This window comes from Gopherus evgoodei, chromosome 7 (assembly GCF_007399415.2).
Source record: "Gopherus evgoodei ecotype Sinaloan lineage chromosome 7, rGopEvg1_v1.p, whole genome shotgun sequence".
NCBI lineage: Eukaryota > Metazoa > Chordata > Testudines > Testudinidae > Gopherus > Gopherus evgoodei.
Window position 1 is genome coordinate 19,300,679 of NC_044328.1, and position 18,898 is coordinate 19,319,576.

An 18,898-nucleotide genomic window follows, 5' to 3' on the forward strand; every position below is an offset into this window, starting at 1 on the left:
TGGTTGTGCCACAACTGTTTTTCTGCATATAAAAGCCAGGGCTGATGTTATGGGGTAGCAAGCAGGGCAATTGCTCAGGCTTCAGCTTCAGCCCCGGGTGGGGCTTCAGCTTTCCACCCTGGGCCCCAGCAGGTCTAACACTGGCCTTGTTTGGCAGATCCCTTGAAACCTGTTCACAGCCCCCTCAGGGGGCCATGGACTCTGGTTGAGAACCGCTGATCTAGACCATCCCAATTAGTGTTTGCCTAACCTTTTCTTAAAAGCCTCCAATGATAGAAATTCCACAGCCTCCCTAGGTAATTTGTTCCTGTGCCTAACTACTCTTATAGTTAAGAAGTTTTCTTAATGTCTAACCTAAATCTCCCTTGCTGCAATTTAAGCCCATTACTTCTTGTCCTGTCCTCATTTTGTTGCTCTCCTCTGGACTTTGTTCAATTTGTCCACATTTTTCCCAGAGCTGGACACAGTACTCTAGCTGAGCCCTTATCAATGCTGAGTGGAAGAATTACTTCTCGTATCTTATTTGCAAACATGCCTGTAAAAACATCCCAGAATATTTGCTTTTTTTGCAACAGTATTACATTGTTGACTCATATTTAGTTTGGAGTCCCCATTATAATCCCAGATACTTTTCTCCAGTACTCTTTCCTAGGTAATCATTTTTCATTTGCTGTCCCCATTTCCTACTTGTTAGTTGCTTCAGAAATTGGAATTTAATAGTGAGTTACAACAGCAGGCATCCTCATGACCAATGAAAAGTAATAACTGGAAACTTTAGTTTATAGTGAAAATGGTTGCTTCCTAGACTGAAAAAAAGTGATATCCCTATAGACAACCTCATCTTCACCCTGTATCTTCAGGCATATTTGAGGGTGTGTTCAATTTCCAGGATAGCATGGAAACAATATTATTTTCAGTTCTGGGCAGATTCTGTTATTGCCTATAAAATCCACCATGACCCATGAAAACTCATGGAATCACTCTTCGACAGTTGTGTTGGCTCCCTCCTGCAAATCCTCCTAAACTCTTGGCCTAGATTCCACAGGTCTAGATTCTTCCTGTCAACTATCCCTCCTTCCTTCTTAATACATAAGTCCTCTCCTACTCTCCTGTAACTTAACTGTATCAGAAAACTTGGAAGAATGAGCCAGGCCTCTGGGGGTTTTCTTTCTTTATTTTTTTGGCTGTACAAATGAAGCCATTATTTTTCCACACTGGTGATCTTTTCAACCTATTAGCACAAAGCACTATATTTCTCAACTTCAGTCAATATTATGAATGCTACTGCTCATGGTGGTCAATAACTACCAGGTGCTAGTTTATAGAAGAGGCAAGAAAGTCTTCTATAAGCTATTCTCTGTCTCATATTCCAGGAACAATGTTTGTCCAATTAAAAAACAAACAAAAAGCTTAGAAAGTTCTCAAAACTCAGACTTGCCAGCTGGTAACCAGTATATTACTAATTCTTTTGTAACTCATTTAATAGATAATGGCAGTCAATACATTTAGTTAAGAAAAAAAATTACAGATGCAAATGTTAATGAACTGCTATAAATCATTTCAGACGTGTTTACAGGGAAGAGTTTTGTACTACACCTTTTCAATTCAGTTGTAAGAACAGGTATTACTTTCCTATTAGATTCATCATCATAGGCAGTTAAATATTTATATGCTTTAGAAATTTTACATTGCATTTTTCTCTTCATAACACTCAGCTAATTCTAAGTCTTTCATTTGTAAACTGACTTTATACACCATGATTCAAAGTATTTTGTTAAATAATAAGAGTTAATCAGAGCCCCTGACTGTAAGAGCCAGAGTGCCCTCTAGAGGCCCAGCAAGGCTCACCTTTTTTTTCTCAGTCATCAGATATCCAGGGGAATTTTTTTTAAAATGGCTAGGCAATTTATGAGCACGTTTCTAAATAACTAAGGTACATCTGAAAATCTCCTTGATAATGTATATTTTATAGCAAAATATATTTTCAAAACCTGACAAATTAAGTGCTGGAAATGTAAATAGTGTTTATCATTGTTCCAATGCTTTTATTTTAAAAGTGAGCCTTTTCCACTTCAAATGTTTTCACAAGTCTTTTCTTTGAAAGCTGCTTCTAACGGTAGAAATTATTTATCTTATGTATGTGCATAAAAATAAATTAATAGCAATGTAATTGACAATACCTCTAACTGATGTGTGGCATCATCAGGTAAGGAGGCAAAAATGAAGTCTTCAATGGACTTAGGTTGATTCGCTTTAGATTTAGAGTTTTGAGAGAGTAAAATCTGAGGTTCCACTTGACTTGGAGAGCCTTCAAGTGTGTGTGGCTGGTTTTGAAGAAGCTTGTGCAATTTTCTTTCCTTCCGAATGTCCTTAGCTTTTCGACAGGGCGGCTTGCTCAAATCAGCCCCTTTTCCTAGAAGGACATAAAGAATTAAAGAACAAGGTTATATCACAAGAAAAATAGCTATTACATGAAAGGTGGGACAGAAGGGAGTTGGTTACGAATAATACTTTTACAAAAGATTTTCTTTTAATAGCATGATGATATTTAGCATTTACACAGCACTCTTTTCCGTGTTCAGAACATTTTGCAACCACTAGGTAGGATCCCACATGCCTTAAGGCAAGCCAGACCTAAACTGGTGCAAGATCATTCCTTTCATAGGATCTGACATGGCAAACTAGAAATCCTATGGTAGCTTCACTTACATTAAAATTTGAGATTTTTAAAATGAATTAAACAAAAATATAATCATTACAGTAGCCCTCATTCATTTTGACATTGAATTCAATTTTACACTGTACCCTGAACTCAGTTTCCAATATGCTGCATATTTTTGTCTAAATGCATAGCTGCTTCATATAAATTACAAAGGATTTTAGCTGTTGAGTAGGAAATGGGATGTTTGGCATGGAAGTCAATTTGAAATCAGAGGTAAACACAGTAGGTGAGCATTTCAGCTAAAATGCTCAGCCAATAAAATGGTTGGTTTCAGAATTAATGCCCCACTGAGAGAAATGGGCAGAGCTACTCTTTCCTGCTTTCTACAGATTCAGGAGGATAATCTAGTTATACTTATTCATTCACATTTTTATGCTGATATTCACAACCACAAGGACCAAAATACCTATTTATTTTAAAAGAAATCTTAAATTCTGTAGCAAAGTTATACCATAAATGATGGATTCCGTGGTGGCAGAAGTGCAAAATAAACAAGGCCCCGACAATAGCCCCATGATGCAAATATCATTCCCTGTTTAGAGATGGAGAAACTGAGGTAGATAGTTAAAGGTCTTGGCTTAGACCCCAAGCCAGTTTCAGAGTCAAGGATACAAATCAAGACTGCCCAATTCCTGACACACACTGTGCTTAAATCACTACCACACCTATCCACAAACAAAGGCCTGCTCCTATTTAGCTGCACTGTGTAAAACAGCAGTATATCCAAGCAACTAAAAGGATCACCTTGAGGCACTGGAAAGACTTGTCACCACCAACTGAGAATTGACATATTGCATCAGCAACGCAGAGGGCAACCTGACAGAATCATGCACAGGACACAAAGCAGAACGAATTTATTTCACACTGCCAGGAAACCCTTTGATACATACATATAGTCATCACCAATAGCTCTAATATGCAGAGCAGATAAGAATTAAAGGCCAGGTAAGTGTGTAGTCTAAAGTACTAACAACCTTGCCTACTTTTAAAAAATTTTAAATAACTCTATTGCCACCCCATTGTCAGCAGTATTCTGAATGTGCACATTGTTATGTCGGCTCATATGGTTACTTCTTATGTCTGGTTGTGAAATAGTATTTATTTTTAAAAAGAAGACAGATATATAAGAGGAAAGTGTATGGGAAAGAGTCATTAGTAATAGCTTAAAGATTATTGGACCATATATATTATAACATAAGTGAGAAAAGTAGTGCTTCACCACTACAAACTGATCATGAATACTAAGTAAAATTTTCAGAAGTGCATAACTGACTGGAGTTTAATTCTCATTTTCAGAAGTGGTTGACTTAAAAAATGACTTTCAATGGGACTTAAAAGCTCTTAAGTGCCCTCATCATGTTGAGAATGAGACTTCAATGTTCTTGAAAATTTTACTGTCTGAATATGTATCTACAACTCTAAATTATGAAAAAAAACTGTACAATAATGTATAATTTCACAATATTTTCCTGTATTTCTATTTCTAGCATTTCCATTTGTTTCAGAAGCAAATAAATATTCAAAATATCATTCTTATCTTATTTAAGTCACATTGGAAACAGGATAATGTATAGAAGACACTTGGGACAATATTTTACAACAGGTCTCTCTAGAACATAAAGCATTTTGATATTCTAGTATTTATGTAATTTACATGATCTGAAAAAATTACCAACCACTCTCACTTCCACTTTAATAAACGAATGTTCTTCTTTATCAAATTAAAATGGCACATAAGCCGTAATATGTATTATACTGCTACAAAAAAAGTTAAAATATTCTTGGCTTTGTTGTGAAAATCTCACTTTATTTTTATATGTATCATATTTAAATTCAGATTTTTTTTACCTACAGAAGAAACATCTAATACTATATGCTTTACAAACAGTGAGCTTTTATTTTCAAAAATAATCAAGCCTTTTAAAGCTTTTTCCAACCATATACAAGCTTTGTACCTGTAAAAACACTTGAAGACAGACATATTGGAGTACTGACGTCAAACAGTTAAAATGGAAAAATCTTACACTTATTAATTATGCCTTTAAGAAAGCATATTCATTTTTAGACAACTGACAGAATGCAGAACATTACATGTATTCATGCAAGTCACAGTTATTAATTCACAGAGTATATTCTTAGATTTCATTGGACCCATCATGAGGCAGGAAACACAACACATTGCTTACAGTAATTACAACTCTCCTGATACTTACAGATATGGGCTAATGCAATTTTTCTCCTGCTTTTCACTGGAAAGGTATTAAAGTATTTCTATACACTTCAAAATTAATATTTTCAATATTAATTATTGTTTAAAGCTGCTAATTTATGACTAGACTCACTGAATTCCTGTTCACCTTCAAATTCTGCCTCTCTTTCCCACTGACATCTTTTCTAAATATTCAGATATGTCACTTTCCTATCTCACATGAAGCTGAACTGTATGTCTGAGTTTAAATAAACTATAACAGGCCTATTTCCATTTCTAGTATGAGAGACAATCATTTACATTTATGCATACCCCTCCGATCCAGAGGTACAAAGGGACCTTCTACTAGTGCATTTGGTAAAAAACATATCTGGAATGATGCAGAGAAACAAATGAAGAGAAAGCCTCCCTTTGCAGAAACGATCCCTCTGGAGAGAGAAACCACAAAAATGCTTGAGTCCAGACCCCTTATTAGAATTTTTCTGATTTTCATGGTTGATAGTGAGTTTAAAACCAGCAGCTACATGCTACAGATAAACGGTCTTTCACAAACAAATGTTGAAGGTACATAAATTAAGGCAATACAAATTATAATTTTCCCTTTTGTTCATTAAAAATAATGGGTGCTGAATACTTCCATAACCTAAAGGGTTAAGAATTAACTCACTACTCTGTACCCAAACTCTACAGATATTGTACAATGATAAACAGGGCTGGTCAAAAAATTTCCATTAAGTTGTGTTATTGTTTTATTACGGGTGGTGGTAGTTGTGTTATGGTTTTTGATGAAGTCCAATTACGTATACTGGAGAAAACATAAGACTTGGAAAAAGATAATTGGAGAAAATATTCCACTCTTTTAAATCTTTTTTTTTTTTTACTTAGCTTCTTTGGCCAAGATATTGAACCTTTCAAAAGTGACTGATCCTTCAAGTCAGCAGTAATATTTTGGCCTTGGTCCAAGACTTAAATGAAGCAAGACCCAGATCACTTAGCGGGGAACTTTTATACAACAAAATGAACTCAGAACTTAAGAAACTGTAATCTTCCATTTTACCATTCATTTTATAAGTATGATATTGACAATGAGGCAAAAGCTATCAATGTTAAGAACACAAGATATGGGGAATATCAATAGCTGGAAAATTAACATTGATTTCATCCAGTTCGAAGAAAGAACAACTATTTCCTGTGCTTTCCTCATAGGAGCACTTAAACAAAATGTTCAACAAAACATCCTTAAATAAGTTATATATTCATTACCAGCACCAGTCTGCCTACAATGAAACACTAATTTTAACTGCTTATGCCAAATGTAAATCTATAAATTAAAATATTTATAGGCCACGAGAGACAGTGTGAAGAAGCGATTTTTTCCCAACATTTCAGGTACTGCCTTTCATTGTTTTTTAATATCTTTCAAATAAGCCAGTGTTACCTGTTAAGTACGTCTCATGATCCCCTCTGCTTTTGTGAGTGGGCCGTGGGGGGAGAGAGAAACAGAAAGAGTGCCAATTCTGCAACAATACTGTCCCTGACTCTGCAGGTACTCTGCAAGGTCCAAGGTCAGAAAGGAACAGGCTGTTGTCTGCTACATTGTCTTCTCCCAAAACTACATGGCAAGGTAGGGTAGCTAATGACAGAGTCAGCATTACCTTGTGCATGTTTCATTTCCGTGCCTTAAAACTGGGTTAGTGGCTGTGAAAGATCGTTACTGCTAAAGGGTTATAAGAGACCAAGAGGGCAGTGCAGAGATGGATTTATTTCCACATCGGGAAGAATGGGGCCATTTATTTTTGCAAATGAAAAAAGAGACCATTGTAAGCAAATACTTTATGACAAATTGTTGAAGAAACATTTGGATGCCATTAGTGTTGTCCTGGAACCAATACATTTCAGAATTAGCTGTTGTGACTATTTTGTAAAGATATTTATCTTTAATTTTGGAAGTATCCTGGACAATCAAGTGCCATCATCAGAAGTGTCAAAGTTATGAAACATTTCAACTATGGTCACATACACGAGAATAAAAACTAACTAAGCAAGGATAATCTAACCAACTGTGACTGTGGGTAACCAACTGTAAGGATAAGGCCTTTTCCTATACTCACATTGTAAGTCTGAGACCTTTCTCTGCAGCCATGAGCCAAGAAGCAGAATGGAATGTGTAGATGTGACACCTGAATTACATTAAAAACAATGTAATACCGGGAAGTTAAGAAGGCAGTCCTATCCTAATAGTACCCACCATTACCAGATAAAGAAACTGATCTTAAGGTGGTTTAAGAAAACTTTGCCTGATAGCATTCCGTCTGGCAAGAAATCGCTTATCAACAGTTGTGGTTGTAAAATCCCTACTTTTGTTTTTTCTTACGGTCCCCACTTTGCTATTGTTTATCTGTATGGCCTCTGTCTGGTTCTTTGATTGTTTCTGTCTCTTGCATAACTAATTTTGCTAGGTACAAATCAACTATGGTGGTGGGGAAGGATTGGTTAAAGAATTGTTTTACAATATGTTAGGATTGATTAGAAAATTGTTTAGTAATATTTTAGTAAAATGATTGGTTAAGGGACAGCTAAGCAAGACTCAAGTTTCACTATATTAACTGGGGTCCAAAAGGAAGTGCTTGGAAACCAGCTCCAGGACACAGGCCCAAGATCAGAGCTGGCAGCCCTCAACACCCTACCAATGACACCGTGCAGAAGCTGAAGTCCCCCAGATGACCTGATCCTGGATGGTCATCAAGAAAAGTTCATCTGCATTGTATGCTTAGAGTGTGCACTGTTTTGGTGATTGTTAATAAATAGAGGTTAAGTAGGGTATTACTGTGTAAGGCTCTTTCACTGGTAAAAGACCTTGAAAACTCCCAAAACATTAAGCCCTGAGTCGACAGGGAATGGGCCCTGAGCCCATGGAGGAATAGAGCCCAGAGTCCTCGGAGGAGTAAAGTTATGTGCCTGGAGCCCAAAGAACTAGGAAAGGATGGGGTGCCTAAATCAACCAGGTTATGCCTTGAGCCCTAGGAACTAGGTAGAGGTGGGATGCCCTAGTGTGCACGGGCAACAAATTTAGGGAAAAGTTGGGTGCTGTAAAGTGTCTGTAACAGAATTTTGTGCAGATAGCACCATCTCTTTACTCTCAGTGAAAGACAGAAAAGCTTCCATAATGTCAGCCAAAGGCTTTTTGTTAAAGTAAAATAAGGGCTTAAAAACTAGTTTTTTTTTTACCAGTCATTTATTAAACAGAAGGGACCTCTTCCTTCTGCCTTGCCCTCATCAGAGCTTCCTAACTGATGAGAGAAGACAATGGCTTCCATTGCCCTACTCTCTCCCTGCCTCTGGAGCTTGTTTGGTTTTTTAGTTTCTCTTCAGTTTTGAATAGCACCAGTGCCTGCCTCCAGTGCTACCATTTGGGAAATTTTGTGCAACAGTAAAAACACTGTAGCTAGATGTCTGCAAGACACTGCATTGGTTCCCACTGGGAGACTTATCTTCATAATTGTTAAGTTTAGAAACTTTATCTTTTAAAAATAGATTGTACAGAAACTGATGGCATGGCACACCCAGGAAAGTTTCCCAGTTGCACCTGGCAAGTGGATTTCTCAAACCCTGATTATCATCCAGAAAATGACTCTAGAAATAGTACCCACTTTCTTTAGTGACAAATTACTTTACTTTTTACTCCTATTAGCACTGAACCATCAAGAAAGCTATGGGAGAGTGAGTTGGATTCTTTCCTGGAATGCACATCAACATACATCTGTTAGCTAAATTCCTCATGCAGTCTACTGCTAGTGAAAACGTGAAGGCCAGAAACAACACAGATTGGCAAAGAAAAGCTTACAGACCTGCTGTCAGGTAGAAAAAAAGACATGCATGCATATTCGAAATGGAGCCACACAGGAAAAAAAAATGAACCCAGGCTTCTTCAGCCATTTTCGTTACTTTTGAAGAAATAAGCACACTAATCTAATGCTACTTAACCAGGTAATAAATTTGTACTGTCCAACATCAGGTACACCATGCCTTAGCACTGTGGGGAGCCAGAGATGGACAGGCTGATGTCTTGACACACATAGGCTTTGTTTTCCAAGGTGTGATACCTGCTGCAGAGGCTCTAGCACAACCAGGGCTCTTCAAGGGGAGCTCAATACAGCGGAAACTAGGTAACATTTTTATGGACTGCTATTCAAGAGGACAGGCTAGATGATCTAATGATCCCTTCTGACTTTTAAATATATGAATAAATCTGTGGTGATGTTGCCTCACAGATACGGGGAAGATATGGGCAGGAGGACGGAGACAAGAGGAAGAGACAGTTGGGTTATCAGAGAGGAGCAGGTAGTCTATCCATGGTCCCCCACCCATAAGTTAGTCTGTTCTCCAGCAGACCTGTTCCATCAGACCAGGACTATCCTCTGGTGAAACATGGGAAGCTTGCTAGAAGGGGAGTGAAGGTGCCTCAGGAGCAGAGGTACCATACTGCATTCCTGAGGTGGCAGGCTTGCCAGTGGAAGAAGCTATGATTCACCAGAAGGGTTCTAATCTATTGGACTTGAGCAGTGTTCACTACATCTGGGAGGGTGAAGACTTCCCAAGGACCTTGGGAAAAGGCATGACTGGCCAATAATTAGGAGGTTGTAACTGCCACACCCAACCAACACTCCTGCTCTTTTCCTCTGCAATTCCTGCCAATGTAATGAAAACAATGTAAGTGATCATCCTTATTGTTCAGCTAACTAACATTTTTGTTTAGGTGAATAATATTTTTCATCTAGAGATCTCAAAGCACTTGACAAAGATAAGTAAGCATCATTATCCCCATTTGACAGATTGGGAAACCACAAGGATTGTTATGTGCCAAGATGCTAGAAGTAGTCAGCAGAAGAGTTTAAAATATTCATGATACTCTTGAAGAGGTTTTTTTTTTTTGAGCACTTAGCCTGTCCTCAGCATCTGTTTAATTTCACATTTCTGCTGTAAATTTCACAAACAATATATAAGCAAAGGAACGGGGTAGCCTTACCATGAGGCAAACTGAGACGGCCACTGCAGGTGCCAGACGGGGGGGAGGGAGCCACTAGGACCCAGAGCATAGAAAATTGTGTCTGCTGCTGGTGCATATGTACTCTCTGCTCTAAATGCACAGAGATGGAGTGCTGTGCTGGAGAAAGGAGAGCACAAGAGACATAACAGGCAGGCAGGAGAAAAGGTGAGAGGGAATAACAGAAAGCAGCAGGAGCTGCTGGGAGCAAGAGGAGGAGAAGCCTCTTATGTACCTCTCTAGCACCCCCAGGAGCCTGGACTGATTAACACCAGCTTCTCAGGGAGCTTCCTGTTTCCTGCTGCTTCCCTAAACCCACCTGAGGAGAACAGGCAGTCAGCTGAAGTAGTAGGAGCCAGTTAGGCCCTTAAGACGCTGATATCTTCCCTCACTCAGGCCTTGCTACCAGCCTGTTTATTTGTCCCCTTCAACTGAGTGTTGAGAGCCGCTATAGCTGGCATAGAACCACAGTCATGAGTAAAAAAAGAAAACGCCCCTCTGGGGAAGTCTTCAGAAAAAGAAAGCAAGCAAAGGAAGCTTTTCTATCTAAGCAGGAAGGAGCTCTCCTGAGATACATAGATACAAATGTTCACGGTGAGCCTTCCGGCCCCAGTGAGAATGTGAGTGGTGACGAGATGTCTGATCTTCCAGTTAGAGTGCAAGTGACCTGGCAGCTACTGCAGCATCCATATCACCATCTCAAATGGATGTAACCATGTACATTCCTGAAGGAAACTGTAGATCAGAGAAGAGTGTGGTGAAGGTGCAAGCAACAGCTGCTGCTGAGTTTAGTTCCTTAAGCCTAGATGATCCAGGACTGTGGACTCATTTGAGCGTTCCTTGTACTGCATGGGCCAAAGCAAGTGAAAAACTTCATGTTCCCCAAAGGCAACGAAAATAGAAATTTCCATCCAACACATGACTGGCATGAAATCCCCAACGGTGACAAACTGGAGAGGCCATGGCTTATGTACCCAAAAACTCAGAATGCTGCATACTGTTTTCGTTGCAAACTCTTTCAAGTCTAATTTGCCAGCCATATTGGGTTCTACAGGAACAAAGGACTGGAAAAATATGGCTAGAAATTTGGCATGCCATGAGAAGGTAGCAAATCACCAGAGAGCATTCCATAGATGGAAAGAGCTTGAGATGAGACTAAGGTTAAAGGCCACCATAGATGATCAGCATCAAGAAAAGATTGCATCAGAGTCTCTTTACTGGCAAAATGTTCTAAAAAGGCTCATTGCCATGGTGAGAGTGCTTGCTACCCAAAACCTAGCACTGCGTGGCACTTCAGATCAGCTGTATGTGCCAAGCAATGGAAACATCCTTAAAATTGTGGAGCTGATGGCCAAGTTTGATGCCGTATTCCAGGAGCATCCAAGAAACGTACACACACACACAACTACCTTGGAAAAACGATTCAAAATGAGATCATACAGTTACTGGCAACAAAAGTCAAACAGAAGATTGTGGCAGATCTGAAGTCAGCAAGGTATTACTTTGTTATTCTGGACTGCACACCTGACATCAGCCATAAGGAACAAATGACTTTAACAGTGCGTTCTGTAACAACAGAATCTAGTGAAAATGTTCCTGCAATGGTGACTGTCAGAGAGCATTTTCTAGAATTTGCTGACACTGATGTCACTACAGGAGCTGGTATGACAAATATGCTTCTTAAAAAAGCTGGAAAATATGGGAATTGCAATAGCTGACAAGAGAGGAAAGAACAGAGGAGTGCAGACATGGATCCGAGAGTTAAACCCTCGAGCATTTTTTGTCCCATGCAGTTCTCATTCATTGAACTTGGTGGTCAGTGATGCAGCATCAGCTACTAGTGAGGCTGCTGATTTTTTTAATGTAATTCAAAGTATCTATATATTTTTCTCTGCGTCAACCCATCGATGGCAAATTTTGAAGCAACATCTGGGAACATCCTCTCTGACACTGAAACCACTGAGTGCCACACAATGGGAAAGTCAAGTGGAGAGATAAAGCCTATCAGACACCAAACTGGGAAGATAGATGATGCCATAGCTGCCATTATGGAGGATAATGCTATGACGTGGGAGAACAGTGTCAGAAGGAAATGCAATCACCAGAAACAAACATAACTTCAAATTTGTGGCTTAGTGCTGTGGCATGACATACTGTTTGAAATAAATGTTGTAAGCAAGAGACTCCAAGATGCTGACCTTGATATATCTGGAGCAATGGAACAACTGGACAAACCAAAGTCATACCTACAGTCTTACCAGTCAGATGAGGGATTTCAAAACGTTCTGAAGAGCGCACAGAAGTTAGCAGAGGAACTTCACACTGAAGCTATTTTCCCACTCATTCAAGAATATAAGAGTCACCGAAGACGACGACATTTTGATTATGAGGCATGGGATAATCCCATAAGAGACCTCAAACAACAATTCAAAGTTGAATTCTTTAATTAACCATGTGCTAGATTGTGCAATAGTCAGTTGAAGAATGTTTCATGCAGCTCAAGGAACACAGCAGTATATTTGGGATGTTGTATGATATTCCAAAACTCCTCACTATACCTGAAGAAGACCTACGCCAGCAATGCAGGGCACTAGACATAGTGTTGACACACGATGACCTGCGTGATATTGATGCGAGTGATTTAGGTGATTAACTGAAAGCCCTTTCAAGATACATTTCAGCAGGATCAACTCAAAAGGCTGTTCTAGAATATATGTGCACAAATAAGATAACCACCCTCTTTCCAAACGCTTTTGTTGCTCAGCGCATACTTCTAACACTTCCTAACAGTTGCCAGCAGAAAACACAGCTTCTCCAGGCTGAAGGTAATAAAAACACATCTATGCTCCACAATGGCCTGATCTACACTACGCGTTTAAACCGATTTTAGCAGCGTTAAACCGATTTAACGCTGTATCCGTCCACACTACAAGTCCCTTTATATCGATATAAAGGGCTCTTTAAATCAGTTTCTGTACTCCTCCCCAACGAGAGTAGCGCTAAAATCGGTATTACCATATCGGATTAGGGTTAGTGTGGCCGCAAATCGACGGTATTGGCCTCCTGGCAGTATCCCACAGTGCTCCACTGTGACCGCTCTGGACAGCAATCTGAACTCGGATGCAGTAGCCAGGTAAACAGGAAAAGCCCCGCGAACTTTTGAATTGCATTTCCTGTTTGCCCAGCGTGGAGCTCTGATCAGCACAGGTGGCAATGCAGTCCCAAATCCAAAAAGAGCTCCAGCATGGACCGTATGGAAGATACTGGATCTGACACTGTATGGGGAGACAAATCTGTTCTATCAGAGCTCCATTACAGAAGACGAAATGCCAAAGCGTTTCAAAAAAATCTCCAGGCTACACAGTGCTGCGTGACAAGCGTAACGGAAAGCCAAAGAATCAAATGGATGCTCATGGAGGGAGGGAGGGGGTACTGAGGACTCCAGCTATCTCACAGTCCACAGCAGTCTCCGAAAAATATTAACATTCTTGGCTGAGCTCCCAATGCCTGTAGGTTCAAACACATTGTCCGGCGTGGTTCAGGGTATAGCTTGACAATCTACTCCCTTCGCCCCCACATGAAAGGGAAAGAAATCGTTTGACTTCTTTCAATGTCACTCTATGTCTACTGAATGCTGCTGGTAGACACTATGCTGCGGCAGTGAAGAGCAGTATCCGCTCCTCTCCCCTCCCTGGTGGCAGATGGCGCAGTAGGACTGCTAGCCGTCCTTGTCATGAGCCCATGAGTGCTCCTGGCTGGCCTCAGGTGAGACTGGCCGGGGGCACCTGGGTAAAAATAGGAATAATTCCCAGTCATTCCCAGTAGATGGTACAGAACGGCTGTACAGAACGGTAACCGTCCTCATCATAGCAACTGGGGGCTGAGCTCTATCAGCCCCCTCCTTTCCTGTGTAAGGAAAAGATTCTGTACTGCCTGGACTATCATAGCAGCGGCATGCTGGGCTCCTCTCCCCCGCACCGCTTAATGTCCTGCCTGGACTGTCATAGCACCGGGAGGCTGCCTCCCCCTCATTTTATCTCACTAACAAGTCACTGTTTCTTATTCCTGCATTCTTTATAACTTCATGACACAAATGGGGAGGGAAACTGCCACGGTAGCCCAGGAAGGTTGGGGGAGGAGGGAAGCAACGGGTGTGGTTGTTGCAGGGGCACCCCCCGTGAATGGTACGTAGCTTATCATTTCTGCGGGATCTGACACGGAGCAGCTGTGCTCTCTGATACACTGGTTCTTTAATACACTTGCCCCATATTCTAGGCAGGACTGACTCTACTTTTAGAAACCATAAAGGAGGGATTGACTCGGGAGGTCATTCCCAGTTTTGCCTTTGCGCCCCCGGCCGACCTCAGCCAGGGGCACCCATGATAGCAGCAGACAGTACAGAACGACAGATAACCGTCTCTGCTATCATGCAAAAGCAAACGAATGCTGCTGTGTAGCGCTACAGTAACACCTCTGTTAGCGACATCCAGTACACATACGGTGACAGTAAAAAAAAAAGCTGAACGGGCTCTATGGTTGCTGTGCTATGGTGTCTGCCAGGGCAATCCAGGGGAAAAGGGCGCAAAATGATTGTGTGCCGTTGTTTTCCCGGAGGAAGGAATGAGTGACTACATTTACCCAGAACCACCCGCGACAATGATTTTTGCCCCATCAGGCACTGGGATCTCAACCCAGAATTCCAAGGGGCGGGGGAGACTGCGGGAACTATGGGATAGCTACAGAATAGCTACCCACAGTGCAGAGCTCCAGAAATCGATGCTATGCTCGGACCATGGACGCACACCGCCGAGTTAATGTGCTTAGTGTGGCCGCGTGCACTCAACTTTATACAATCTGTTTTACAAAACCGGTTTATGTAAAATCAGAATAATCCCGTAGTGTAGACGTACCCAATGACACAGGAGAGGCTGGTCGGCCTTGCAACCATCTCAATAGAGTATGAGCTGGCCCAGACTATGGACCTTCAGGAAGCAGTTCAAATCTTTGCAACCAAGAAGGCATGGAAAGCACCACTTTGATTATTCAAACAGAGAAAAATGCCAGTGTTTATTAGGCAGACTAGGCAGACAAGAAAAGTTACATTTGCTGTTCAAGTGTTTGAAAGTTAAGTGTTATTTAAAAAATTTTAACAAGGCATTTTAAGTTGTTAGTTCTCCTTTATTGGGGTAGGTAGCAGAGCAGTACCATGAGAGAAGTAGAACAGGAAGAAGGCAGAACTGAGACCTTTCAAAGTTTTGGCCCAAGCGAGAGGGCATGGGGACATCATTTGAGCTCCCCGCCTTAGGTGCCAAAATGTTGTGGGCCGGCCGTGCAAAGGAATAAATTCATTGGTTTAACTTTTTTTATATAAATATGCAAACCTTTTTTCCTTATGAAAATGTGCAGAAACAGACCGCTTATTCTGTAGGACAATGACCTGTTTATGTAAAGAGGTTTTTATTTCTACATAAACAAATTTTATCATGGAAAACATCAACTTTTTCCAAGGCAAAAACTAAACATCTAGTTTAAAACTTTCCAGATTGAGAGAAGTAACCTTTAACACTAACTACATTTAAAATTATAGATATATTGAATAAGATTTGGTGGGTTTGTAACTCACGTTTATATTTTATTTAAGCCTTGCCAAAAAGGAGAAGGACAGCACCGGATATTTGTTTCTAAAATATGTGCTTAATTTTTGAAATAATGAATACAAACATTACATTTCAAACTTCCTGTATCTGCATCTATATTGTTTAAAAAGTGTCACACAATGTTATTCTTTATACAAATTGAGGACTGTACCTTGACTTCAAAAAAAGGCAATTTATACTAATCTTTACTCATGGCTGCCATCTGCTGTTAATTTCTATTTAGTTTGCATTCAAGGTCTAGGAAAACAGTTCACTTAGTTTACGGCAAAGCTTTGTCTTTTTAACAGTTAGTTTTTTTGTTTTTTGGTAAAATGTCCACAAGGGGGTAGAAAAGTATTTTACTCTTTTAAAAACGCAATCACCATATTCTAACAAGTCTTAGAAATCTGGCACCAGATTTACAGATGTGCTGAACAAGCAGCTTTCCCAATGCTCTTGTTGAGCACTTTTACAAGAAGTCTGGCACTTTCATTTAGGTGCTTAAATGGGAGTTGTGTCATTGAAAATCTGGCACTCTCTGGGTGAGTCTTTGCTAGGAGAAAATGGTGTATTCTTAGTTTACTTCACGTTAGCCAGTCGCTAACTAATGTAAGAAATAATTCATGAAGAGAAGGCAGTGTGTAGTTTTCACACACGTTTTCAGGTAAAGCTAACCTCTAGGCTCCCCCATAGTCTGTACACTTACCTGCCAACATGTGTGAAAACTACCAACTGCCTTGTCTTTCTTCACTACGGTTTCACCCAATATAGTTAGCATGTGTTCACTAACAGGAGTAAGAACGCACCCTTTTTTCTAATAAAGACAATTCATCACGGGGGTTGATCATTTCAGAAAACCTAGTCCGTGAGCTATAAAGTGCCTGGCTCCTTTGCCAAAGTAAGCAATATCACAGCTCCCATAAACAGAAGAGTTCAGCATGGAAGAACTCCTGTTCAAGTTATTCCTTTAGAATGCACAATTTGTTGTTTCTTGCTTTGTTGTTTTGTTTTTGTTTGTTTGTTTGTTTTTAGGAATAAACGTCTCATACTTAGTTTCTGCCTTGAAAGGTGAATATTTTGGAAAACAACATATCTGAAGGCAGTTCAGAGATTGATAAAATGCAAATATGTGATAAAAATGCAAAACTACCCCTAAGTTACGAAAAATGTTAAAAATATCTCCACTATTCTGCTTCTTAATTCCAAAGAAAAACTCTATTAGCAAAAATTCCTGTGCAGTGTTTGATACACAAAATCCCCAGCATTGTCCAAAGGCATGAGTCTGTGAAAGTGAAAGGAACTAGAAAATGTCTATTTTTGCTGTATAAAAGAAGAGAAATGCAAATACTACACATACAATAAAAAAAATACAGTTCCATTATCTCACATTTTACTGTCAAGTAGGGTGGGTTTTTTTTAAATCTTTAAGTCTCTCAAAGAAAAATAAGGCTACAACCCAAACACATGAAACAAGCCAAGGGGCACTTCTATAGAGGCTTTTTCCATGGGCTCAAGGCCAAGGCAAAGTTATCCTTCTCTGGAGTGCAAAAACACTAGTATTCTGCTTCTGCAGCAAAGTATCCCCAACTTGTCCTTGAACAGAAAATGGAAACTACAACCCTAGTCCATTGGATATATACAAATGATGTTTTTTGTGCGTAAGAAACATAAAAGCCCTAAAAAGAAGAAAAGAACTTATAAAAGTGCACCAATAAGACAGGCAACTATACCAGAGAAAATAATTTAGAGGATAACTAGACATACCACCTAAAGGAAGACAACCCTTAGCTAACTAGTTTTCATGAAGGGAAGTAATGAAGTCCACTTTTTTAGACACTAATTTGATTTTCTATTGCTGCTCAGGAGGGGAGACTTATCAATTGCCTATTTGGCTGGAGAGCCTAGATGACTCTCAAAGCTTCCATGAACTGGAAGCCATAGAAACTAGCAGCCATGGACATAAATACCTGCTGGATGGCTCCAATGAACTGAACAAAATGAACTGGAAAAATATTGGGAGCACTAAAAAGTCATGCAATATGCACCATATATTGATTTACAGACAGTAGTTCCCTGGGCAGCTGTGGGCATCAGAAATAAAGAGGAACAGCCCTAAGTTTACCAGCCAAGGTATAACACCCTAACAAAACTAATATGAAGGGAAAAATAAGCAGGGGGAGGGACAAATAAAGAAACTTTGGCTACCTGGTTTAGGTGTTGTATGAACAAGTTTAGCTGAATCTGATCGTTCACCAGATCCTGTGCTGTCTTTATCCACACATGTCTGGGGAGGCTCTGACTCCACTTTCTTCATAGTTACTCCTTTTTTCATTTCCTCCTCCTCGTTATTATCTTCAGTCTCCACCCTCTCCGTCTCCTCCACACTTAGAGGTTTCAGTTCAGATTGACTGATGTCAGAGTCATTTTTTAATACAAAACTGCAAGCAACAGCGTCTTCTCTGTGGGAATCCATAGGTTCTTCTGTAACTAAGACAGATGACAAAATGTCAATGTCAGACAGGCAATCCACATCCATACCACACCAAAGTTATTATATTAACATTCATGTGAATCCAAATCATTTAGAAGCTACAACAGCTAGCAAGAATGCAGACAGTTATGATCTTGACACAATCAATTTCAGAATATCAAGATAGGAAATAGTAACATGTAAAAAAGAAGGGAGGGACAGTGGGTATAATTGTCTTTGGCAATTACATAACACAAAATATATCACTGGATTTTTATTCAACACTTAAAGAGACAGTCCACTTAAAAATCACTTCCAGATTTTGGTTTTTTAACCTTTTAATGTCACATGTAAAGCCCTACTTGAATTGTGAGATGACTGTCAAAAAATTGCGGCTGAGTTGCAGACAAGCCAGGGAAAAATGCAGAAAAGTAATAATGGACCTTATTATTTGTGGTAATAAAGTCCATTATTACTTTTCCGTGATTTTCTGCCGTCAGCTGCCTGAGGCTGAGAGCCGGGGGGTTCCTGCTGTCAGCCACCGGGGCTGAGAGCGAGGGCCCGGGCTGCCTGGACTCCCACTGTCAGTCCCACACACACGGCAGGGCTCCCACTGTCAAAACTGCGGTTGAAGCCTAATATTGCAGAATCCACAATTTCCTCAGCATCGCAAGTTAAGTAGGACCTTAGTTATGAGTAACAATTAAGATTATAATAAAAATATTCAAGAAAAGTCTTTTTTTCCCACTTTTTAGGATTGGTTTTACAATCATGTTTCTCCTCCCCACCCAAGATAGTCAGTCAGCTTCCGAACGAG

The 18,898-nt window shown here is 40.0% G+C and overlaps 1 protein-coding gene across 11 annotated transcripts in view; it reads right to left on the reverse strand.

Moving 5' to 3' along the window:
• ATE1 (arginyltransferase 1) overlaps positions 1 to 18,898 on the reverse strand; it is a 185,817-nt gene that overhangs the window by 155,673 nt on the left and 11,246 nt on the right. For 6 of the 11 annotated variants that reach the window (XM_030571236.1, XM_030571241.1, XM_030571239.1 and 3 more), the window contains exons 5-6: positions 17,817 to 18,098; positions 2,181 to 2,413 (exon numbers count right to left, since the gene is read on the reverse strand). In XM_030571236.1, the coding sequence (XP_030427096.1) occupies positions 2,181 to 2,413; positions 17,817 to 18,098 (515 nt within the window). The remainder of the gene's footprint in view (positions 1 to 2,180; positions 2,414 to 17,816; positions 18,099 to 18,898) is intronic. The other 5 variants (XM_030571238.1, XM_030571237.1, XM_030571242.1 and 2 more) reach the window with 1 other exon arrangement.